Source organism: Podarcis raffonei, chromosome 1 (assembly GCF_027172205.1).
Source record: "Podarcis raffonei isolate rPodRaf1 chromosome 1, rPodRaf1.pri, whole genome shotgun sequence".
Lineage (NCBI taxonomy): Eukaryota > Metazoa > Chordata > Lepidosauria > Squamata > Lacertidae > Podarcis > Podarcis raffonei.
Genome location: NC_070602.1, coordinates 58,124,775 through 58,151,469, shown reverse-complemented (window position 1 = coordinate 58,151,469; position 26,695 = coordinate 58,124,775). Strand labels below are relative to the sequence as shown.

The 26,695-nt window shown below is 42.7% G+C and overlaps 1 protein-coding gene and 1 long non-coding RNA gene across 3 annotated transcripts; both read left to right on the top strand.

Annotated features, from left to right (window-relative positions):
* Positions 1-5,944: 5,944 nt before the first annotated feature.
* FADD (Fas associated via death domain) lies at positions 5,945-9,367 on the top strand. 2 transcript variants are annotated; one of them, XM_053388657.1, is made up of 3 exons: positions 5,945-6,058; positions 6,380-6,688; positions 9,011-9,367. In XM_053388657.1, exons 1-3 carry the CDS (start codon positions 6,010-6,012, stop codon positions 9,289-9,291), a joined length of 639 nt encoding a protein of 212 aa, XP_053244632.1. In that variant the 5' UTR covers positions 5,945-6,009; the 3' UTR covers positions 9,292-9,367. The 2 variants fall into 2 exon arrangements, with proteins under 2 accessions (XP_053244632.1, XP_053244641.1); XM_053388666.1 differs by having other exon boundaries at positions 5,957-6,054.
* Positions 9,368-13,035: 3,668 nt separating this feature from the next.
* On the top strand, positions 13,036-13,989 carry LOC128414007 (uncharacterized). Its single transcript, XR_008330561.1, has 2 exons — positions 13,036-13,429; positions 13,778-13,989. It is a non-coding gene; the product is annotated as an uncharacterized LOC128414007 (long non-coding RNA).
* The last annotated feature ends 12,706 nt before the right edge of the window (positions 13,990-26,695 follow it).

The window sequence follows — 26,695 nt, the reverse complement described above, 5'->3', positions numbered from 1 at the left end:
TAAAATAGCTTTAAACTGCAACGAGATTGTTAACTGTTGCATGATGCTTATCCCAATTCCAGTGAAAAAAGAATGGCGAAACTCCCACATATTCTAGGAACCAGGAATAAACAAACTATGATTAAATTCCTCCTAGTTTGAGGAAGTGGGAGCACTAGAGTATTTTTAGATGTTTTCCCTCAGAGATCACATCTTCCCAATGGAGCTTTCAAAGAAAACCTCTCCCCTTTGTCTTTCACCCTTAAAAACCATTTATATCACTTCATGTCTGCTTACAAATTCACATGTATCCTTGTTATTCTTATTCAATTATTCCCATATGCAACATTGGGGGGGGGGTGCTTTCTCATGATGGCTTGCCAATTTTAACAAAGTTTTGATGGAACAGCAATCTTTATAATTAATTAATTAATTAATTAATTAATTAATTAATAAACAAATATTTTTAAGGCAAAACAACCATGAGGGGGAAGTTGTAAGTACCTTTACAAATCTATCTATAGGTCATCCTTGGATATATTAATTACAACTTTCAAGATCTGCTCACATATTCTTGGGTAGACTTAAGACCCTGATATGTCCATTTCCCTGACAAGTAAGGTTGTCCTGGTGACTGAAAGGGGGGGGGTGTGGCTCTTCTGACATCCTACCATTTTCTCAAGTGTCGTCAGTGTTGGGCTGGGATGTAGCCACCTCATATTTTCTGGTTCCTTCCAATTCTATTGGAGATTACAGATTATTTCCTAGTATTACAAAAATATAGCGTGTAGAACTGAGTTTCAGATTGGAAAAATGGAGAGAGAAAAACTGGGAGAACCGAAACTGACGCATTCTTCCATCCCTGCTGTCAGCCTAACCTACCTCACAGAGTTGTGAGGATAAAAGGTGGGAGGTAGGAAGCCATGTACACTATCCTGGGCTTCTTGGAGGAAGAATCATAGAATTGTAATGTGGAATGGGACCCCAGGGGTCATCTAGTCCATCCCCTGCAATGCACAAATCTCAGCACTGGGTGGGTTATAAAGGTCATAAAGGTAAGGCATGTTTCTGGCTGAGGCACTGCTGCTGTTTTTTTCTATCAATGCATTCCCTAGGCTAAGCTGATGTCCTCAGATGTTTTAGACCAGGGGTCAGCAAACTTTTTCAGCATGGGGCCGGTCCACTGTCCCTCATACCTTGTGGGGGGCCGGACTATATTTTTTTGGGGGAAATGAACAAATTCCTATGCCCCACAAAGCGTGTTCTCCCTAACAGAGAGCACGTGTTGCGGTTGGGGGAACAAGCCACCCTGCTGTTACTAGGCAAATTTGGTAAGGAACCTGAAATATACTCAGAGTCGCAAAGTGATTTCATGCTCTTTATTCAGCTCATAGTGGTGAGGAGGAATGAATGAAAGTCCCCTCAAAGTATCTGCTTTATATACATTATTTACACAATGGGCTGCACATGATTGGCTAAGTCAGGTTGTGGATTCACTTCTATCTGGAGCATGATTGGGTGGTTCCTGCCAACCAATCATACCGCTGCATTGTTCTAGGACCAATCAGACTGCTGTATTCTGAATCCTATTGTTCTAGGACCAATCAGACTGCTGCATTTTGGATCCTATTGTTCTAGGACCAATCAGACTGCTGCAGTTTGGATCCTATTCAACTCAGTACATAACAGAACCCAAGCCTTTAAGTGGTTAAAATTGGGTTGCTGGGGAGTTTTGATTGTTGCCAATTTGGAGGAGGGGTCAGAGTCTTTAAATACAGGGGCCAGATGTTGGACGTCCTCTTGGCCGTTTTGCATCGGATCACCCTCCCTCCCTCCCTTTAATAGGGTGTTTTTTTCTTGATCGCTTGACCTTGCTATGCCTGTCATGGGGTCGTCCGCCTTGGAGCGGGGGTCTGGTAGGAATTTTGCCATCCGGCTGATTGGCTGGTGCCATTTGGTTTTTGCCTACTGCGTAGCAAATCGTCACAACTTGTAAGGTTGGCGGTTAGGCATTGGTTAAATTGGTGCTTGGAGGGGTAAGTGCCTATTCCTCCAAATGATGCGGAAAGGCAATTCCGTTAAAGGAATCCAGGGGCTTGCCATTCTTTTCGTCCTTGTCCCCGGTGTCGGACTTGGGCCGTGCAAGCCCCACAGGAACATGAGGGTGAGAAGTGAGGGTCTGATGCCCAGCTTCATTTCTCACCCAATACTTGTTTCCCACGCTGGCTTCCATTGGTGTCCGGAAGGCCAGCTCTGTCCTTGAGGGCAAGGACAGATAGTCATAACCAATGCCTAAGCAACCACTCACATTTTTTGTATTTTGAATAAAGTTGTGGCCAAAATTATGCCAAAAACCTTAAACAAAAATTGATGTGTGAAGTGTGAATTTTTTGGGGGGTGGCATTGTGGGACTCAACACGCAAGTAACCCAGAGATGCATTTTAAATAAAAGCACACATTCTACTCATGTAAAAACACGCTGATTCCTGGACCGTCCGTGGGCCAGATTTAGGAGGCGATTGGGCCGGATCTGGCCCCTGGACCTCCTATAGCCATGCAGGATGAGGTTGATGGGAGTTGTAGTTCTCCAGGTGGGAGAAAGCTGCCCTAGGCCATGCATGCATGCACTTCAAGTTACTGTGACAATTTGTTGTGCTAAAGATGTGGGAATTTGTGTGTCATTTTGTCCGCTTGCACCATAACACCAGTTTGGCTACTTGCACAACTTGGAATACAAGTTTGGGTGAGAAAGACTGGGATTCTTACTTCCAGGGCTTCCATATCGGTTTGAAGTTGGTGACAAAATAAACTATAAAAACAATTTTCTCTTTAGAAAAAAAAAGTTGAATGCAAGCTATGCAATGAAAAAGGAATTCCTTTCTTATTCATTCTTTCTGAACTGGTATGAGTAACCAGCCTAGTCATATCCTGTACTGCTTATTGACAGGACTGAAGATAATCTGCTCCCTGTGAATAGAAAGGGCAACGCCCTTTCTAACAGAATATTAACAAACCTTTCCTTTTCCTGGGAAGGAGAAGTGATGACTCATGAAAAAGGAAAGGAAAGGATCAGGGTATCTACTTACATTCAGCTCATATCCAGACAGTGTAAAATACACACCCTAACTGGTTTTTTAAAAAATCGGAATTAGAGACTTTCCATACTCTCACTCAGCAAATACCTCTGACTCCTGACAGGTACAGCTGATTTTGCTGCAGGTCCCAGGATTCCTTCGGGGGGAAAAGTCAAGACTGTTAAAGCAGCATCATGGTGCTTTAAATGTGTAGTGCAGAGGTGGCCAGAGAGATTTGGGGGTCTTTAACGCAGGTGGTGCTGTGGGTTAAACCACAGAGCCTAGGACTTGCTGATCAGAAGGTTGGCGGTTCAAATCCCCGCGACGGGGTGAGCTCCCATTGCCTGGTCCCTGGTCCTGCCAACCTAGCAGTTTGAAAGCACGTCAAAGTGCAAGTAGATAAATAGGTACCGCTCCGGCGGGAAGGTAAACGGCATTTCCGTGCGCTGCTCTGGCTCGCCAGAAGCGGCTTAGTCATCCTGGTCACATGACCCGGAAGCTGTATGCTGGCTCCCTCAGCCAATAAAGCGAGATGAGCGCTGTAACCCCAGAGTCGGTCACAACTGGACCTAATGGTCAGGGGTCCCTTTTGTTGTTTAGTTGTTTAGTCGTGTCTGACTCTTCGTGACCCCATGGACCAGAGCACACCAGGCACTCCTGTCTTCCACTGCCTCCCGCAATTTGGTCAAACTCATGCTGGTAGCTTTGAGAACACTGTCCAACCATCTCGTCCTCTGTCGTCCTCTTCTCATTGTGCCCTCCATCGTTCCCAACATCAGGGTCTGTTCCAGGGAATCTTCTCTTCTCATGAGGTGGCCAAAGTATTGGAGTCTCATTCATACATACATATGTTGAAAACAAGTGACGAAAATAATGTCGCTAGCATGCCTTCTTGCTTTCCTTCCTATATCTAGACTGGAATTTGCAAGAGGTATTGGAACCTATTCCAAAAGAAAAGGGGCCAATTTAATCTTTCTTTGAAATGTTTTCAAGGCAAGACTGGCCCTGCTTCTGCTAGGCCTGCTTTAGGTCAAGAGCAGATCTCCTAGCGGGAGGGAGCTACAGCAACTGCCTTACCGCTGCTTACCAGGAGGGGGAGACATGGCTGGGGCAGTGCAGGTATACCAGGAGGAGCACTGGATTGGCTGGCCTGGTGTGGCCACTGTCTCCCCCTATTGGTAAGAGGGAATGATGCTGCTGGGAGATGAAGGCTGCTCCTCTGTCCCACCATACAAACCACTGCTACTTTAGATGTAGGATTTAAAGAGCTAACAAATGAAATATTTGTTAAGGAGAGATAATTTCTCCTGTGATTCAGGTAATGCCTATGGCAAAATGGTGACTGGATAGTAACTTTTCAGATGGGGGCTCAACACGGATGAATATTTCATTTCATTTGGCAGGATTTATATACCGCCTAATCGTCGTAACCTTAATTTATATAACCTTTGAATCAAAAGGGATTTCCCTGTACCAGAGTTTCCCAAGTTGTAATCAGAAGATCAAGTTTCACAAAGTCATCTGCAGCACACCTGTGAAGAACACTTACAATCTGAATTCTATAGAATACAATAACATTCAATATAAGAAATAAAAGAAGCAAGGAAAAGGCAATTAAAAATCATACAGCATCTGACACAGCACACTTCAATTGCTGCAAGAGGAAGAAACTGTGTGAACTGTTGGTCTTTTTAATGGTTATTCCAAATAAAGGAATATATTTTCTGTGGTTTCCAGTTCTTTGAACTCCCTCTGCTGGACTTGAACAGATATTGCTAGCTGAAAACTAGACTTGAGTGCTAGACGACGAAGCACAGAACTCAAGTACTGTCTCCCTAGTGCAACAAACCCACTTTCTTTCTTAAAACTTACTTTTAAACTATGATTTAGAATGGAAGGCAAGAAGCGTTGGGAGGGGCACTGAATTTTGGTGTCACACAGGGTGCTGCTGGAATTTGAGGCCCCAAGATCCGCCTCTGATTGTGTATTTACGTACTGAAACCCCATTGAAAACAGTGAGATTTGTTGTTGTTGTTTAGTTGTTTGGTTGTGTCCGGCTCTTCGTGATCCCATGGACCAGAGCACGCCAGGCACTTCTGTCTTCCACTGCCTCCCGCAGTTTGGTCAGACTCATGTTTGTAGCTTCGAGAACACTGTCCAACCATCTCGTCCTCTGTCGTCCCCTTCTCCTTGTGCCCTCCATCTTTCCCAGCATCAGGGTCTTTTCCAGGGACCCTTCTTCTCTTCTCATGAGGTAGCCAAAGTATTGGAGCCTAAGCTTCAAGATCTGTCCTTCCAGTGAGCACTCAGGGCTGATTTCCTTCAGAATGGATAGGTTTGATCTTCTTGCAGTCCATGGGACTCTCAAGAGTCTCCTCCAGCACCATAATTCAATAGCATCAATTCTTCAGCGATCAGCCTTCTTTATGGTCCAGCTCTCACTTCCATACATCACTACTGGGAAAACCATAGCTTTAACTATGCGGACATTTGTTGGCAAGGTGATGCCTGTGGTATAAATAAATAATAATAATAATAATAATAATTATAATTATTATTATTATTATTATTATTATTATTATTATTATTATTATTAAATACAATGTCCACAACTTAGAAAATAAAACGATGCAGAGCGGAGAACTGGTGGTTGCAGAAATGCACAAACAATGTTTCTGCAACGGAGCAGCCAGAATTTTAATGCAGTGTGTAACAACACCTCCATATTTTTAAGTGAAATGCTTAACTAGAAAAGCCGTACATTTATTTCTGAGCTTTCTTCTCTGGCTGGCTTGGGTCGTGTTAACAGCGGCGCTAGTTGCAAAAGCTGTGCCAATGCTGCCCCCTAGTGTCCGCGGAGCGCCCTGCGATTCTCTCCCTTGCCTCGGATTTCCGGAGAGAGGCAAGCTGCGCGGCGTGGGCGGAGGGCCCCGAAAGGGAAGCGACCTCCCTCCGGATGACGCCGGAGCCTCCGGATCGACAACAAAGTTTCAACCAGCAAGTAAGTATGTAAAGCTTTCTAAAAACTTAAGTTTTCCATTTTTTCCAACCTCCTATCGAGATTTCAGCGCCGCGCAAAAAGTTTCCTAGCGTTTGTTTTGGGGGGAAAGTTTAGAAAACAAAGTGAAAGAGAAAGTCAGATTTTAAAAAGTTGCGTTTTCTGCCCGATGATCGCCCTCGGGTTCAAATGCATCTTTGCTAGATGTTTCTCTGCCCATAAAAAAAAAACTGCATTAAAGCAGTATTCTATTTAAAAAGGAGAAAGGTTTCCTGAATACTGATGCCTTTAATATGGACACCCTAATCTCCCGCCTTGCTCTTCCTAGGTTCCCCAGAAATGGATCCGTTTTTGGATCTGCTGAATTTATTCTCGAGGAGCCTTTCTCCAAAGGAGCTCGCCGATCTCAAGTTCCTTTGCCGGGATCGCATTGGCAAAAAAAAGCTCGAGGCCGTGCAAAGTGGCCTCGATCTATTCAACATTTTCCTGGAACAGGAAATAGTTACGAGGACCAAGGTGGAGTTCTTGGAGCACGCCTTCAAAAGCCTGCAAAGAGAAGATCTGCTGACTTTGCTTAGGCAGTTTGAAGAAGGCACAAGTGGGGACCCGGAAGATCAGCTGGATGCACAAGAAAAACGTAGGTGGAAATGACTTTTTTGTTTAATCTAAGGAAGTGAGCTTTGGCATATGAAAATTTGTTTCTTTATTATTGAGTTTGTAGCCTGTAAGGAGCTAAAAGTGTTCTACACCCATACTCTGGCTTTTGACACTTGAGGTGTATATTTTCAGGGCCCACCTTAGTTTTGTAATTTTAAGTTGTTTTCCACAGTTTTTAAATTTGTGTTTTAATATTGATTATGTCATTTAATTGTTGTGACTTGACCATAGGGCTTAGGGTAATTTCTTAATACTACTACTACTAATAGTAATAATGATAATAATAATGCTGCCTGAAGCAGCTCAGTTCACCTTTTTGCATTGCCTAACCTTCAACTTTTTGAGGGATGCAGGTGGCGCTGTGGGTTAAACCACTGAGCCAAGGACTTGCAGATCAGAAGGTCAGTGGTTCGAATCCCCGCGACGGGGTGAGCTCCCGTTGTTCAGTCTTTGCTCCTGCCAACCTAGCAGTTCAAAAGCACGTCAAAGTGCAAGTAGATAAATAGGTACCACTCTGGCAGGAAGGTAAACGGCGTTTCCGTGCGCTGTTCTGGTTCGCCAGAAGCAGCTTAGTCATGCTGGCCACATGACCCGGAAGCTGTACGCCAGCTCCCTCGGCCAGTAAAGCGAGATGAGCGCCGCAACCCCACAGTCGGTCACGACTGGACCTAATGGTCAGAGGTCCCTTTACCTTTTAACCTTCAACTTTAGCTTCATCTTGATCAAGCTGCTATGAAAGCTGATCAAGCTGTCTTGTCTAGGGTTCTTGCTTTTAACAACTTGAAACAATTTGCTTAGCCCACTAGCCTTATTTAGGTGTTTGCACACCTGTACACGTGAGGCCTTAGAGCAGCTTTCACCACTAAAACTCCCATCAGCCCCAGCCAGTGTGGCCATTTTGACTGGGGCTTGATAGGAGTTGTAGTTGGAAACAAATGGAGGCTCCAGACTGTCAGAGGGAGTGAGGAGGAGGTGCATTGGCAAGCCCATCCTCCAGTGTTCCCTTGTGCACGGGCTCATACTTAGGCCCTTACATGTTCAGCATAAAGGACTTATGGGGGCCTTCTGTATACATTTGACTGAATGCATAAAGAAGCTTCCCTATGATTGAGAGTTCTAATAATGCAGGCATTATCATGATGCTTCCAACATGCTCAGACATCCATCTTCACACTGAACACTTGAAAGTCTGAAGAGGAGCCTCTATGTAAATATTGGGGACAGGATTTGTCTGTGCAGCTCTGCCTCCTCCCTGCTTTGTGTGAATCCCTGAATAGGGCTAATGCCATCTGCATTCCAGAACTCCTCTTAAACTTTTTTCTTTAAGATATCCTGCAAGGAAAAAAGATGGTAACTCTTTTCCTGTTTCCCAATATAAAAATAAACAGACACTTTGTGTGTGCTTACAGGAAATGATGTTTGCAGGCATCGCCAAGATGCTGATCAGTAGTGCCTGCAAAGCGTTGGGCCCAGAGATTCCCAGTATTCGACAATCAGCTGATCGCTGCTGGCAGAAGGCAGTTAGAAACTCCTCTGAGCTATGGCCTTTTCTGAGCTTCTCAAATCTGACCAATGGGCCTGATGGTTCTCTCTCCCCCACCTCTTCACCATTAGCCAAGTTTGACAGATGAGTGAGGCTGCTCTCTTGTCCATCACCTGATGTCACAATGGCAGGTGATACACACACATGCAAGCCTGGTTTGAAATCAGAGTGTGTGGGCAAATGCACCGTGCACAAAGTACCAGCGATCAGCTGATTGTCAAGTACTGGGAATCCCTGGGCCCAGTGCTTTGCATGGGGTTTTGCAGGCAGCACCAATCAACTGCTTGGCAATGCCTGCAAACCTCATTTCATCACAGCCAAGTAACTGCATGTTCCACTCCATATCTGGCATCATGTATGATGTCAGGCGTAGGGCATGTGGGTGTGGCTTGGCCGGAAAGACCTCATGGGCCAAATGGGGAGGCCTGATGGGCTTATTTAGGCCCCTGGGCTTGAGGCTCCTTACTCCTTAAGTACAGTCAAAGGTTGGCCAGTGAACTTCTCGCTGGCTATGTAGATACCCAGAGGCCCTGCACACCTCAAGATGAAAAATGGGGTTGGCTGGGTGGCAAATATGGGAAGTAGCACCCAGACTGGAGTCCTGTCCCATCTCTTGAGTGTCACGCCATAACCCCGAGTGTTTCACAGTAGGACAAGTAGGAGGGTCAAGACAGAGTATTCTCTGGAGTATGACAAGAGGAGCGTTAAATGGTCCATTGTGAATTAGCAAGTTGACGCAAACTATGATTTTGTTTTTAGGTAAGCTGGACAAAGCATTTGAGATCATATGTGATCACGTTGGGAAAAACTGGAGAATGCTCATTCGAAAACTTGGCATCTCAGAAGTCAAAATCGATAGAATTGTAACCGCCAATCCATATAACATGCATGAACAAATGATGCAATCGCTTCTAGAGTGGCGGAAATCAAGGGGGAAGGAAGCAAAGGTTGACGATGTAATAAAAGCCCTCAAGAACTGTCATATGAAACTTGCGGCAGACTATGTTGAAGAAGCTTTGCAACGGGAAACTGGACAATGAAATCAATGGGAAAAGATGACATGAAATGGAAAATTAAAGACACAGTTGAGCTGTCATTTAAAAAAAAAAAGGTTGGGGCTGTGGCTGCTATAGACAAACCACTTACAGAACGGCATTTGCACTTAACCTTGCTTATTTCTTTCTCTTCTTGCTCTCTGCTTTGCTCCAAGACTGATTTATGGGTCAATCTGAGGGTCTCACCCAGCAAGCTGGGAGGTCGGCTTATGCTAGCTAGCATCATGTAGTCAGGATGCTATACATTCCCAGCACAAAAACTGAAAAGGAGAAAACACAAGCACTCCAAAACACACAGCCCATAGCAAATAGAAGCATCCAGTACTGGATGGGAAATGGGCCAGACTGCAGGCTGGATTCCTTAATCCTCCATTCTCTGTGGGCCACCTTTGACAGGTGGAACTACCCACCAGCCAAGTCAGCTGCCATTACATAGATAGCAAGTGACTGGCACCACACCTGTCAGAGTTCACCTGAGCAGGAGCTACAGTAGCTTTCAAAGATGGGCTTTCAGAGCCAATCAGCTGAATTCCAGAGCAATATCGCACGTTCTCGCCAATTGCTGAGCAGCAAGTAGGCTCCTACATTGGTCAGGCATATAGGGAGCCAATCCATTTCCAGAAACAGGAAAATGCCCCCATGGCATCCCTCTTCCCCACTACAGGCAATGTGTGGGATACCATGGAGCTCTAATCGTACAGAACAGTGGTTCTCACACCTTTTTCTCTGGGCCACACATTCAGAATAAAAATTTGCTTTCGCCATACCACATTTTTATTGATAAGAAATCCATCAGGAAACAAAAAAGAAACAACAACTAGCAGTCCTTGATTTATAACATAGAACACATGATCATGGGACATCCAGAAAGTAAAAAACAATGCAGCTACATATCGTAAGTACATGAATCATTCCAAAAATATGATGCTGGTGGTTCCTGAATCTCCCCGCCCCACTTGCCATCCTCTCTCGCCATACCCTTTAAGAACCACTGCTGTAGAGCAACCCAGGTTTCTTCTGTGAGAGGTCCCAGGTTTAGGCCTGGATGTGAACTCTCACTGGGTGCAGCTGGGAAGAATACAAACAGGCACAGTGAGGAGAATGTTGTGGCAGCCAATCGGGGCGAGTTCTGCATGAGCCAGCATCCCATTTAGTGAATTGCCTGCCTCCAGGTTGGTTTTACCATCAACCATTGCCTCTCCCTGGCCCCTGCACCTCTCTCCCCATGCCACAGCATTCACCACAGTACTCATGATCACCTCAGAGGGTGCCACCATCCCTTTACCCTAAACCAGAGTGGCCAATGTAGAGCCTTCCTGATGTTAGACTTCAGTTCCCATCAGCCACAGCCAGCCAGGCCAATGGTCAAGGATGATGGGAGTTGTAGTCCAGCAGCATCTAGAGAGCCACAGGCTTCCCCATTCATGTCATTGGAGCTCCTGCTCTTGTCCAAGCTTACCATGAACCCGGATTGCCTGTGCTGTTTGTAGCACTGTGTCACAAATTGGCTACCAAGGTGACTTTATAAGTACTTTGTGGTTGCTTCCACCAGCAGAGGTCCACCATATTATTTCTGTCTAGATGGAAAAACAACTATTGATCTATTCAACTATTGAATAGATCTCTTTTTTTGGGGGGGGGGACCATAGCCGTTCAGTGAACATTTGAGCGGAGTGGCAGGACTGTACGTACTAGCCCTGTACCCAATGCCATCTTGCCCCTCTGGGACATACAGCATTAGTCAGAAAGCACCCAGCATGTATACTGTTGTACGCACAAAGTTCTTGATTGTCAAGGAAAGCGGTATGTCTGTACATGTTGGGCCCCAGTCTGGGAGCTTCGGCTGGTGCACAAGGCAGCGGCTAGACTGCTGATGGGGCAGATGGACTGCCTGAGCTTGTGTATCTCCATTTGATCATTGAGATTATCTGGAAGATCGCGGTTAGTTGTCCCCCATGTTACAGAGGCTCCACTGGCCTTGACCAGAATTTGGACATTTAAGCTTAGCCCGTCCCAAGCGGAGATTCTGCAGGCTTTCACACTTATGACTTTCAGGCGTCCCTTGAAGACTATTCTGACAGACCTATGCAGTTGTTTAATTTTTTCTTGAGTAGCCAATCATTTTAATGATTGTTCTGTTCTTAAGTACATAACAGTAACACAATGGTACCTTGGTTCTTGAACTCAATCTGTTCCAGGAGTCCGTTCAACTCCCAAAACAGTTCAAAAACCAAGGAGCTTCCTGCAATCAAGTGGAAGCCGCACCAGACATTCAGCTTCCGAAAAATGTTTGCAAACCAGAACACTTACTTCTGGGTTTGCGGTGTTGGGGAGCCAAAACGTGAGAGTACCAAGGCGTTTGAGAACCAAGGTATGACTGTAATAGATAATACGTTGGTTATATAGCCATATCCACAGTGTTCAAAATCAGCCAGGCACATTTTGCACCTGGTTAAACCACAGAGCCTAGGGCTTGCCGATCAGAATGTCGGCGGTTCGAATCCCCGTGACGGGGTGAGCTCCCGTTGCTCGGTCCCTGCTCCTGCCCACCTAGCAGTTCGAAAGCACGAAATGCAGGAAGATAAATAGCAGGAAGGTACTGTAAATGGTGTTTCCATGCACTGCTCTGGTTTGCCAGAAGCGGCTTAGTCATGCTGGCCACATGACCCGGAAGCTGTACACTGGCTCCCTCGGCCAATCAAACGAGATGAGCACTGCAACCCCAGAGTCGTCCGCAACTGGACCTAACAGTCAGGGGTCCCTTTACCTTATTGGCCACTTGCGACCAAGTGAAGATTCCCGGGTGGTAGGATGGCGCCTGGAGGTTCATGCCTGGGGATCCTTGGACCTGGACTGTTTTCACACACTAGCAGCACATCCTGTAAAATTCTATCCATTGGATTTTATCTGCATTATCAGAATGAGTTTCAGGAACCCAAAAGCAGTATTGAAAAGTACAACTTAGGAGCCACCTGGCCCAAAAATGGCAACTAGGCATTTCTATTTGGCAACTGTCACCCCAGTTCAAGGAGCCATTTGGCACCTACCGTAGCTTATATATTTGAGTTTCTATCACTGCTTATCCATGCACCTGGTGTTTCTGCAAAGGGGACCTGCCCTTGCCCCAAGGTGCTACATTTCCTTTTCACGCTTGTGCAGCTTGAAAGATTGCCGGTTAACTGGCGCATTCTTTGTGTTTGGCACTAGGAAGGAATTGGCAGACCCTGAATCTAGCGCTGAATTTACAAAATAACGTTACAAGAGAGCAACATGTAGCTGACATGCTTTCCGCTAACATCTCACACATGGCTGGCTTTGTTGCTTGTAAAATTGGCAAGTTAATACTTGACTTCAGCTGCAATAAACTTTCTCGGGGACTCTACCACAATTTTAATTACTATATTTCTGAGCTATGGAAAGCGAATCTCACATGAATTTCACATGACGGCTGCAGACATTCTCAAGTACACGAGTGAAGAAGCAATCCATGGCTTTTTCTTTGATGTTCTGCACATACAATTTTCAGTAACTGAACCGTAGCTGAACAACTTTTGGACAGAGGCGATCTGTGTAATTAAAGACTCCCATCGTACAGAAAAATGAATGAAAGTGGAACAAGCATTGGGATCTGTCATTTTGTGGTGTTTAGGTGCCGAATTTGAATGCCTAGAAGGATTCCAAAAGTCAAGCACCTTATTTTTATTTTTTAAAGACTGTGAAAACTATAGTGACTGTTATGTAAAGTAGGTGTTGACTCCCCTGTTCTGAACCACCAGCATCATGCAGTCAGAAAGGCCCTCAAAGGTCACAGTCACAGGCCATTGCCTGCAATACACTACTACGCTGTCCCTGATAGGTGGACATCCAGCCTCTACCACACTACAACTATAGTGAAAGCTGTGTGCTTCTGAATACCAGTTTCTGGAAACCACAGGAAGGGAGAGTAGCCTAGTGCTCAGGTCCTGCTTGTGAGCTTCCCATGAACATCTGATTGGCCATTGTGAGAACAGGAAACTGGATTAGATGAGCCATTCGCCTGGTCCAGCAGGACTCTTGTGATCTTATGACCAGCCAAGGAAAAGGGGAATCCGTTGGAACTGACATACCAGTTGTCTGTGCCCAGGTCATAGCTGTCAAGCGTCCCTTATTTGGCGGGACAGTCCCTTATCCCAGCGCCATGTCCCGCTGCTGTCCCTTATTGATGATGTCCCTTAAATAAGCTACTGAAGGTAATGGGGCCCTTTCTATGTCCAGCTGTCCTTTGTCAACAACAAATTGTTGCTGGTTTTTTGTGTTGAATATATGCTATATGGTAATTTATGGACCTAATAGGTATCCAAAGCCATTTGCACACAACAAAATATGTATTGTATCAAAGTAATTGTTGATCCCTTCTTTTGGCTGCTGATCCCTTATTTTCGAGGCTGCTGGTCCCTTATTTTCAAATCTATAAGTTGACAGCTATGGCCAGGTCACGTTCCTGTATGTGCCTGTGTCATTCCTAGCAAGAAGGCTGGGCGGCTTCTTTTCTTCTGGCTGGGCTTCTGTGACACTTAAAAGAAAACACGAGGCAATTCAGCAAGGGTAGTGCTAATCTTTGTTCATCTTCATGCCGGAAAACACTTGCTGAAATTCTGCTTGATGTGTGGCTGTTCAAGAAGGAGTTATAGTAAAAATGAAATATAGCAATCTTAATAGCTCGATAGAAGGGACTTTGAGGGGGAGCTTCTCTTATAGGATTCTACTGTAGAAATTCCCTGTAATGGGTTGCCACCATATTTCCTAATTGTTAGTTACTGCTACTTACTTCTGTTGCTCACACGCTTAAACTGCTGACTTTCCCTGTTATTCTCTGTAAGTCACTGGGGAGAATTTCCCCTCCCCTTTTTTTCATCCTGTTAGAGCAGCCTTTTATATAATTGAAAACAATTAACATACCTTGACTCTTTACTCATCCTGCTCCTTCCTTTTCTGAAGGCGTTTTCTCAAAGCAGAGATTTTGCTGTAAGCGAAGAACACCGGAAAGAAATCTAGGCAAGAATCCTTGTGTGTTTTGTTGCAACAGAGTTTAGAAATGACCCATTTCTAGGGGCACATCTGTTGGTTTACCTACATTCCGCAAATATGTCTCTTAAGATTATTATTTTTTCTTAATATTAAAATATTATTTCCAATACTGTTGGTTGGTTGTTAGTTTGTTTGCAGCTTCGGTAGCAGCATCTCAAAAACATAGATGTGCAGTATGCCAAAACTGTTTCTCAGTGTCATTATTAAAGGTCTAGTATTCAGCCAATCTGCAGAATTCTCCTTTCTCTAAGCCAAATTTCTGTTAACTTTGACCTTGAAACAGCAGGCTATGTCTTATGTGATCCAGCCCTACACAATAGAAATTTTACTGGCATCCTTGGCAAATGTAAACTTGGTTTTTATTTATTTTTAAGAAAATCTTATGACAGTTAGATGGTGCCTTGTACACCATTTTTTTCTGGCAACTCCTGCAGCCAAGCTGGTGCCAAACATATTGCTCTGCTTTCCTTTGGACCACATCAGCGAGGCTGAGAGAGGAGTCTTGTCGTCTGGGCAGCCCAGGAGCTCCATACACACTGCCTAGGCTTGCACTCTGCAGAGGTCACTTTGGTGCTGCTAACCCAGCCTTTGACTTCACCCCCTGGAGGCACACTCCAGTGTCTCTTGAGACAGAAGGATACTAATAATAATAACAACAGCCTTTATTGGCTTTCAACAAAATATAAACAAAATGCAAAGTTTCTCCCTGGCCTTTTGCCAGTGATCTCTGACTCCAACTTGAATGCCCTCTTCACATGCTCAGTGTTGTGCCTGCTTTGCTAAGCAAAGGTATTCTTAATGCCTACATCACCACTTTAAATATCCTTTCCTTTTAAAACTCACCAATGCCAGATTTTTAATAAATATTTATTTATTTATTTATTTATTTACTTACTTATTTATTTAGCCTGTGGTTTTCTGTTTTGAGAATGTAAGACTTCTTCATTTGGGCTGGGATTATGGTTGGGGATTTATTTAAAATAATTTTTTTGATGTATTTTGATTGATTGCCAACTTTAAAATTGATTGCTATTCACCTCAGGCATCTGGGAGAGTGAAGAAGGAAATGTCAGTAACTTACAAAATCTCTGCAGCATTCATTTTAAAAGATCTTTGTAGAAAAGACTCTTTTCAGCCCGTTGAAGTGAGACATTTCACTTGCTTCGATTCTCTGAATCACCCACGTGCTTCATTTTTCTTCTAGGATTTCTGCCATCGGCCTGAAATAACAACTTATCGCATGCATGACAACTGCTCATGCAGTCTTTTCACTGACTCTAATTGCAGCATCGTCTTGCACTTTTGCTGAATTTGAGCTGAGGTATTCGCGCTCGTCACAATACCTCTCCTTTCCCTGAGTGTGGCCAACAATAAATCTGAGCCTTGAAATGACTGAACTTTTCAAAACACACAATTCCTCTTGCAATGTTTGCGAGTGCATCTGAATGTGACATCCAAACGCTACGCATATACTAATGTACACTTTGTTTTGTGTATTAAAAGTACATGTTTGTGCATGTGAATACTACTGTAGATGCATGTCTACAAAAATTGGCACCAAACACTATGTGCTGTTAAGCGTAGGGTATGCCTTAAGGCGGTTTGCAGCGCTGTATATCATATTGTTAATTACACCAGATAATTCTTGGCCATAGTACCTTATTTTCATATAAACACTTTAATGAGCAATAGGCAAACTGGATTAGAATTCCCTGCATCATCTGTTCAAAGGCAAGAAAAAAATCAATGCAATTTACACATTATTAATTTTTTAACTGATTTAAAGCTTGAAATCTGATGATCTTTTGCAGTCTTTCCAAACGCAGACAGAGCAAAAAGTCACATTGAGGAAGAAGCCTGGAAAAGTTTTTCCACGTTTTGCATAAGGTAGAAAGTTCTGCAGAGCAATCCTATGCACATCTACCCCAAAATGGATCCCATGATGTTGTTGATGTTTAATGTTCGAATTTTCATTTGCAATGTAAAATTTAATTTAAAAAAATTGACAACAAAAACGTAATAGAACATTAAACATTTTTTAAAAAATTAAAAATGGATCCCATGGAGTTCAGTGGTATTTAGAGCCAAGCAAGTACACATAGGACTGCAGCTTTACAGCGCAATGCAATCTTGCACATGTTTATTGAGCAATAATTCCTATTGTGTTCAGCAGGGGTTGTTCTATGGTAAGTACATTTAAGATTGCAGCCTGAGGATTGCTTTGTTAATATGATGGGAAAGCCGTTATCAGTAATGGCCAAATAAGAACCTCTTGCATGACCAGCAGCAGAATTTGAGGGGTAAACTCAAGTCAAGGACTAAGGTTGCTGTTTACATATAATAAAGCTGTTACCTCTGATTCAGAAGTCTCAGCTTCTGGGACTCCAGCATACTGAATTAACAGTAGCATGTCTAGAGCAGGCCAATAGTGGCAATAGTAGGCAGGGGCACTACAAATATCATGTAATGCAAGGGTGGGCAACTTGTGGAGTTCCGGTTGTTGCCGGACTACAACTCCCATCATCATTAACCATTGATCATGCTAGCTGGGGCTGATGGAAGTTGGGGTTTAACCCCCAATAGTAGCTATTGGGTTGTTATTTTCATTTTTATTATGTATTTTGTGGTTTTATATCTTGATTTTATTCTGTGAACCACCCTGAGACCCCCCGGGTATAGGGCGGTATATAAATAATAATAATAATATCAGGCACATGGGAAATGGATGACATAACAGGTAAAATGCCTTGCTCCAGTAGCACACATGTATTGGAGAGTGAGTAAAATAGGTCTCCTTGAACAGGTACTTCCAAGGTCTAAGTTGCTTCCCAGCCAAACACAACTTAGATGTATGAAATGAGTTGATAGGACCAGATAAGGGACTGTAGGAAAAGCCCAGTATGTAAATATTTTTAGAAGAATCTGTATCAGAATTATATCCGGTTTGTATCTGATTTCATAATGGGTCTCCCTGAAGTCAAAAGTCATAACTGGGTTTTTTGGAATGGTTCCCTGTTGTTTGCCGTTTAAGAGAAAGCAAACTAAGAGATGAAGGCAGTCGTTGGGCCCAAGGCAACATTTCAAAATGCTTTGGGAAAACAGGCCTGTGATTTGTTTAGTTCCCTAGCCTCAAGGACTGGCAACAAACAAGATGGGGAATCATAGCCTTCTGAATTGCTTTGATTTGAGGAGGTGAAGTGGAACAGCCTGTTCTCTAATCCAGGGGTGGGAAGCTGGTGAATCTGAACCTGCTCATCCTTCTCTGGATCATTTGCTTCTGGACTCTCAGCCACAGAGCAACAGCAAATTAACTTTCCCCTTCTAATTAATTTACTGAAATGAAGAAAGCTAACCAGGAGTGGACTTTTTGTGAAAGGAATATGAGCTCAGTTCAGTTCTGGTGTTGAAAACAAAGGCTCAGAATAGGCTCAGAAGCACCTTATTCATTCTAACCAGATGTCTGGTTCGCATATGGCTTTGATTGATAGATCTTGGAGTTCTAATGAAAAACAAAATAGATTTGACAAGCCTGAAGTCTGCCCACCCTGGTCTGATCCAATCAAGGTGCATGTAGAAATGTTTACAGATGGAACGTGGAACTCCCTAATGAGACTTGCCTCACAGTTTGAGACCCAGGTATGTAAATTGAATTATTCTCCAGTCATATTGAAAAGCTTGTTGATGGTTTGTTTGTTCAATTTATATACTAACTAGGATTTTTTTTTATAAAAATGCAAATATAAAAACCAAACAAACTCCAGAGAATTTCTCCGATCCACTAAATAAAACATCATCTTCAATGGAACATTACACATAAAACTCAGCTACAAAAATACAAGGAAAATGTGTAGTAAACATAGCAAACAACTAAACGAAATATCCTCTAAACATCAGAAAGTAAAATATTACTAATGAAAATCTACTAAAAGCTATCAATTCCACCTTCTCCATGAACTGTGAACTACTTACAAAGTCTACTGAAGCGTCACATGAATGATCATGACATTGCTAATTTAACCAGGAATAGTATGTAAAGTTGTCCTGTTTCCTTCAGCAGCTGTTAAAAGACTGAGATGAACTTCAGAGCCAGGAAGTTTTGTGAGGTGAATAATTTGAATTATTGCATAATTGGATAAAAAGGAAGATGTTAGTTAAGATAAAAATGGGGGATCATCAGAGGTGCTGATGGAAGTCCAAAAAGATTGTATAAGATGTGAAATTTTGTGGTATGTATGACAATTAATATGTTTAAAAATGAATAAAAAATTATTTTAAAAAAGAGATGAACTTCAGGGCAATGATCTGAGCCCCTTGCAATTGAGCTTACGACTTTGCTAGAGTTCTCAGTTCTAGCAGTGCATTAAAAACATATTTAAAACTAAGTGTTGCCTTATTTTGCTATTCATTACTTGGAGCATAACCACAGTTATCAAAATAGCAGCTTTCAGGACATAGTACATCTTGTTTTGGAAACATCGCCGTAGCGCTACAAATAGCAGTAACCTCCCCTTTTTCCCCTTTCCTACCCAGGAAATTGGATTGGAAAATTTTGAAAATGACACAGAGATTGGAAATAATTATAGTTCTGTGTATCATGACATGGAGGCATATTAATGCCTGCGGAGGGAAATCAACTCATACATCTAAAAGGAACCTCAATGGATTAATAAGAAAGTTTCCCTGGAAAGAGTAAAGAACAAACACTAATGCACACCTCCAAAGGTTATCCTATTGCCTGACAGAGGCTTGTGGAATGAGCACCTTCCACATTGTCTAGGGATGAAGATGTAGTTGTTACACACTTCTGTCTCTGCAATCATATGTTAAAGTAGCTGGTCTTCAGCATCCCAAATATGGTACTTGTATCTCTATACACAATGTCACTATGAATAATAGCCCTAAAATCTGTCAAAAGCATGTTACTAGCATTATTTTTTTTAAAAAAACCCTAGCCTCTTAGGCTGGGGGAGGGGAGCTTTCTACCAGGTGGATGACTGACTACAGACTGCTGTTGACATCTGTCTGTCTCAGGAAACAATGGAGGAATGTGCCTTTGCAGGTGAAGTCAAACTATTGGAGGTTTGAAGCACCTGCTGTGGCTGTAGAGACCGATGTGGGAAAGACACATTTTGTTGTTCATACAGAAAGGTTGGGTTATTATGTTCTTCATCTGACAGCTGGCTTGGTTTCTGTGATCTTCCTCCCTAGCCAGCATAGAAACACAAGTGGGCTGGAGCAGAAGGAACAGATTGATCTATCCCTCTCTCCTCCGCCAGCCCACTATGTTTCCATAGTGACCAGGGAGAAAGAGACTTCACTTCCTCCATAGCTAGCATGGAAACTAAGCGAGTTGGCAAAGGAAAGATGGACCACTCTATCCTTCTCTTGCCAGCCAGTTTACTCACCTGGGTGGAATTCCATATATTCACCACCGTGGAATTCCTTGATGTCTATGATGACTAGGTGAGCTGTTCAGTGCAAGGGTGGTTTGAGATGTTGCATTGGTGTGTTGTTGTAGCCAGTCCTAAACATTCATTTGTAGGGCTTGGTCATAAGTTGGCCCATAAGTTTCACCAGCATTGAAGAATAAACTAATATTGATGATCATATATAGAATCATAGAATCATAGAATCATAGAATCATAGAGTTGGAAGAGACCACAAGGGCCATCGAGTCCAACCCCCTGCCAAGCAGGAAACACCATCAGAGCACTCCTGACATATGGTTGTCAAGCCTCTGCTTAAAGACCTCCAAAGAAGAAGACTCCACCACACTCCTTGGCAGCAAATTCCACTGTCGAACAGCTCTTACTGTCAGGAAGTTCTTCCTAATGTTTAGGTGGAATCTTCTTTCTTGTAGTTTGGATCCATTGCTCCGTGTCCGCTTCTCTGGAGCAGCAGAAAACAACCTTTCTCCCTCCTCTATGTGACATCCTTTTATATATTTGAACATGGCTATCATATCACCCCTTAACCTCCTCTTCTCCAGGCTAAACATGCCCAGCTCCCTTAGCCGTTCCTCATAAGGCATCGTTTCCAGGCCTTTGACCATTTTGGTTGCCCTCCTCTGGACACGTTCCAGTTTGTCAATGTCCTTCTTGAACTGTGGTGCCCAGAACTGGACACAGTACTCCAGGTGAGGTCTGACCAGAGCAGAATACAGTGGCACTATTACTTCCCTTGATCTAGATGCTATACTCCTATTGATGCAGCCCAGAATTGCATTGGCTTTTTTAGCTGCCGCGTCACACTGTTGGCTCATGTCAAGTTTGTGGTCAACCAAGACTCCTAGATCCTTTTCACATGTAGTGCTCTCAAGCCAGGTGTCACCCATCTTGTATTTGTGCCTCTCATTTTTTTGCCCAAGTGCAATACTTTACATTTCTCCCTGTTAAAATTCATCTTGTTTGTTTTGGCCCAGTACTCTAATCTGTCAAGGTCGTTTTGAAGTGTGTTCCTGTCCTCTGGGGTGTTAGCCACCCCTCCCAGTTTGGTGTCATCTGCAAATTTGATCAGGATGCCCTTGAGTCCATCATCCAAGTCGTTGATAAAGATGTTGAATAAGACCGGGCCCAAGACAGAACCCTGTGGCACCCCACTAGTCACTCTTCTCCAGGATGAAGAGGAACCATTGATGAGCACCCTTTGGGTTCGGTCAGTCAGCCAGTTACAAATCCACTGAGTGGTAGCATAGTCAAGACCGCATTTTACCAGCTTCTTTACAAGAATATCATGGGGCACCTTGTCAAATGCCTTGCTGAAATCAAGGTAGGCTACATCCACTGCGTTCCCTTCATCTACCAGGCTTGTAATTCTGTCAAAAAACGAGATCAGGTTAGTCTGACATGACTTATTTTTCAGAAATCCATGCTGACTATTGGTGATCACAGCATTCCTTTCCAGGTGCTCACAGACTGTTTGCTTAATGATCTGCTCCAGAATCTTCCCTGGTATTGATGTCAGACTGACTGGGCGGTAATTATTTGGGTCCTCTCTTTTCCCCTTTTTGAAAATAGGGACAACATTTGCCCTCCTCCAGTCTGCCGGGACTTCGCCTGTTCTCCAGGAATTCTCAAAGATGACTGCCAGTGGTTCTGAAATCACATCTGCCAGTTCTTTTAATACTCTTGGATGCAGTTCATCTGGCCCTGGAGACTTGAATACATCTAGACTAGCCAAGTATTCTTGTACTATCTCCTTAGTTATTCTGGGCTGTGTTTCCTCTGCTGAATCATTTGCTCCAAATTCTTCAGGTCGGGCATTGTTTTCTTTATCGGAGAAGACTGAGGCAAAGAAGGCATTGAGGAGTTCAGCCCTTTCTGTGTCCCCTGTTTGCATTTCACCATCTTCTCCTCTGAGTGACCCCACTGTTTCTTTGTTCTTCCTTTTGCTACGAACATACCCATAAAAGCCTTTTTTGTTGCTTTTAACCTCTCTAGCAAGCCTGAGTTCATTCTGTGCTTTAGCTTTTCTGACTTTGTGTCTACACGTGCTGGCTATTTGTTTGAATTCCTCTTTGGTGGTTTCCCCCCTTTTCCATTTTTTGTACACATCCTTTTTTAATCTTAACTCAGTTAAAAGTTCTTTAGATAGCCACCCTGGCTTCTTTAGGCACCTTCCATGTTTCCGTCTCATTGGTATTGCCTGAAGTTGTGCTTTTACTATCTCCCTCTTAACAAACTCCCAGCCATCATGAACTCCCTTTCCTTTTAGTATTACTGTCCATGGGATCTCACCCAGCACTTCCCTAATATATTCCCTATAATATATTTAAGTGGATAAATTATAGCCCAATTTAAAAATAAAATCTGAAATCTACTGATACATAGAAGGGAAGTATTTATGTTATTAAGTTGCAGTTGTCTTGTTACTGCTAACAGTGCTGGTTCTTCCTTCTTCTGCTTCTTCTTCCTTCTTTCACAATGTTTACAGTGGCATGTCTGTATGAGGGTCAAGTGCTGAGATCTAGCACATGCAGGGATTTCTCATGGCTTCCAGGTTAGTAGGTTATGACATTTCTACCTTGCAAAATATGCATTTCCTTCATGTCTTTCGTTTCATAGTCGGTTAAGGTTCACATAAATGTTCCCAGAGTGCTCATTCTCTGATGAAGTTGTTTCTGCAACTTCAGTTGCTGTCTCTGCAAGTTTGAATCTGGCTTTAACTCTTTAAAAGGTATACCTTTCCGCTTCAGGCAACAGTAAGATATAGCTAACTGTTTATTTCACACAGGTGTCATTCATGTTCATCCTTCATGTCGGATCCTGACATATTGCCATCCTTTCTTTTCTTCTGTTTTCACCCACAGTGCTGGAGGGAAAGTACAGATTTAAAGGCAATAGCTGGAGCTTAGCCTTTCCAAAACAGAATTGCTATTGATCTGTCCAAAACAATAATGTGAAGAAAAGAATAAATATACAAAGTAATGTAATTGGATAAATCATTTTTGGCAGCTCATTGTGTTGGGGGCATGCTTTACCTACAAGCAAGCACATTACTACTGTCGCAAATTAGGCGGTTTGTTTTCATTGGGATACTTTCATTCTTATTATTCACAGACTGAGATCAGGGAAAAGTTGATTAGTGGTTGTTGTGTATGTTCTTGAAAGACAAGGAATGACACATAAAGGGCATGTGCCACAAGCCTTTATTATGCCAGCTGCCCTTAAACTCTTTGAGCTTCATTGAAATCAATGGGACTAAGCTAGTTTGAGTATACTGTACATAGAATATAAGAAGAGCCCGACTGGATCAAGCCAAAGGCATATCTAGCCCAGCACAGGCAAGGACAATGGCCAGCCAGATGCCTGCAGCCACAATCTGCTCACTTGCGATACACAGCTACTGTTCTATTCTACCAGTGAAGGCAGAACATAAGCATCATGGTTAATAATGACCATTGAGAGCCTTGTCCTCCATACTTATATCTGATTCTCTTTTCAGACTACAATGGAGCGAATTTCACAATGTAACTACACTGTGGCTAAAATTGTGGAAACCTTTTGGGAAAAGTGTATTTCTGAGGTTTGATGGCTCATAACACCACTTTTTTTGGAGTAATACCATAAAATTATATATCAATGGAAAGATAATTTAATGAAGAATGTAATATAACAAAGTATGTTCAATTATCTGTATTCTATCAAAAGGTATAGCCAAATAACCAGAAAAAGGAAGCACAACTTGCTTAGGTTTCCTTCATTTGAATGTAGCCAATGAGCATGAGTGTTTAGAGAGCCAATCAGGTGTTATGAGCCATCAAACCTCGGAAATACACTTTTTCCAAAAGGTTTCCACAGTTTTGGCCACTAGTGTATGTGCTGTATGCAGCCTGAACCTGAACCTGTGTATATTTAATATTGAGCTCCATGGGGCTTTCTCCCATGTAAGCTGCTCCAAGCTTTTTTTAAAAAAGGAATTATAGGATATAAACATATTAAATAAAAGATGAGTGTCAGAAAAAAAATGAGGAAGAGGGAAGTCAACTTTCCACTCATTCAATGGGTGAACTGAGGCCAATTTTAGGCTATTTAGAAGTTTACCACTCCCCACTATCAGACACCCAATGGGTGGAGAGGGAAGTAGAAACCCGCCCACTTGCCACAGTCAAGGCAATAAACAATAAGGCCACGGTAACACAATGACAAAAGCAGAAGAGAAGTTGAAAGGTCACCACACCTTTCCCTGAAGCAGTGGCTACAATCACATGCAATGCTTGGGCTACGAACGTCATCCAGAACTTTAGAGCATTAACAACAACAAAAAAACAGGACTTTTGCTGGAAAATTATCACTAAGTCACAAGCTCCTTTTGGGGGGTGGGGGCAGAATTACATTTAATATAAACCAGTTGCTTGCATATGTTTGCAGAATGGATACAAGAGAAATGTCCTAAGTGTGAAATATGGGTGTTCATTTTTAATAAATAATTTTAAACAGCTGTCTTTTTCTCTTTTATCCTTATCTAACAAAAGTAACATTAACCCAGCTCAATAATATGTTAGGCTGCAATTCTATCCCCACCTTCCTTGGAATTCAATGTGAGATATCTTTCTGCGTAGATGTGGATAGGATTGTGCTGTTAGATGCTAATCCTTAAATGGCAAAACCTGGGCAAAGGAGCACTGAGGCTGAAATCCTTTGCACATTTACCAGGGGGTTAAGCTCTGGTGAACACAGAGGGGCTTACACCTGAGTGACCGTGAATAGGACTGTGCTACAGCTCTGCTATCTTCCGCAGAAAACTGAGGAGGGGGTTCATGGTTCTAGAAATCTTCACTTCTATAATCAAGGGGATGGTATACATTTGAATGCACACACATAAAATAAATGGGCATTTCCTTAAATATATCTAGCCTCTTGTCTGTGGCTTAGCCTCAGGGTTTTCTTCTGTCTCTGTAGAGGATAATCTTTCTTTTAACCTGCATCTTCTAAGGGGAAAGGCAGCATTTAGGTCACATCATTGTACGAACAAAATAAAAACAAGTGCTGTAGGCAAAAAATAAAAATAAAATACTCTCTTCCGTTGCTTCTCAAATCATTCAAGTTTGCATGCAATGGACACTTTGCAGAATACATGTTTACTCATGAGGCAAAGTCATCTAGCCCAAGGAGAGAGTGGAAATAAGGTGCTTGAAGTATGGGAGCAGAAAGGGAGAGAACTGTGCAAGCCAGCTATTTTTCCAGTAAGGGTGCAAACTGGTTAGGGTAGCTCTGAGGGAAAATGTTGGGCGATATCAAACAAAACAGTATAGAGGGTTCATCTGAAATAATGTGAATGTACAATATACAATATTACAATAGACAATAGTGTACAATGTACAATATAACTGTACAGTGTACAGTAATATTTAGCATGTATAATATATTGCGTATACAGTGCAGGGTGAGAGGTGTGACTCTCCAGATGTTGTTGACCTCGAGCTCCCATTATCTCTGACCAATGGCCATAATGGCTGGAGTGGATGGGAGCTGAAGTCCAACTTCATCTGGGGGGGGGGAACCAAAACCAAAAAACCCCCCAGAACCTACAGACATTAGGGATGGGAGAGAATTCACACTTCCCAAATATGTGAATCGCAACACAGAACCCAAAGTTTTGCACTTTTCAAAATTCTGAATCTGTGCTGTAGTTTCCCAACCAGAATATACTGTATGTACAGGAAAGGGTATTTTAGGGGAAAGTGCACAATAAATATGTGTGTTAATGAAAAATATATTATATTGAGGAAAACAGCTTTAAACAAAATCACATACAACATTGTCTCTATTAAAAGACATGTGAATGAAAATGTTTGCAGATTTTCATTTGGACTTCTTTTTTAAAATGATAGCAGGTGTAGAAATGGGGTGAACTTAAGACTGGCAAAGAAAGAAACTAAGAGGAACCAAAATGAACACACCAGTGTGGTGTAGTGGTTAAGAGCGGTGGACTCGTAATCTGGTGAACTGGGTTCGCGTCTCTGCTCCTCCACATGCAGCTGCTGGGTGACCTTGGGCCAGTCACGCTTCTCTGAAGTCTCTCAGCCCCACTCACCTCACAGAGTGTTTGTTGTGGGGGAGGAAGGGAAAGGAGAATGTTAGCTGCTTTGAGACTCCTTCGAGTAGTGATAAAGCGGGATATCAAATCCAAACTCTTTTTCTTCTTCCCTAGCAGAGAGTAATAGCTATAGATCAGTATTGTTATTTTCATATTTGGGGTGGGGGGAGAAACTGAGAGATTAGTGACTTGCTAATGGCTACCTATAAGGCAATCTCTGTATAGGGGTCAGCCCAGCTCATTGCATATACTGTTAGCTGCCATACTATATTTTTCATGTATACTGACACAAAATAAGCCTACTTAAGGACCTAGATTAATATCAGAATTAAAACTCTGCTTCTGTCAAGAGCCTGTCCTCATATGCCATGATTGTCAAGAGGAAAGAAAACAGGTGTGTGTGTTTAAAAAGGAAGAAGCAAAAACGCTAACCCCTTTTCCTAAGCTTTAGGCTCTAACATGTCAACAGCTAAAGAAAAGGAGCTTTTGTATCCTTCAGTTCATTTGAACTTGATTCTATGATTGGGGTTTTGTCTTAGATATTTATCCAATGGACCTTGGATGAATCATCCTGTGCTGTCAGTGACATAGAATGGGGTTACATGTGATTGCAGCTAAAAATATCATATTATCTTATAAACCGTATACAAAGTACAATCTGTATACAAGTGCAATCTGTTAATGAACTTGCACAGCAGAAATGAGAACAATAACAAAACATGGTAAAACCTCTTATCAGCCAGGAAGCTATTACGAAGGCATCCTTCTTTGTATTGTGTAATGC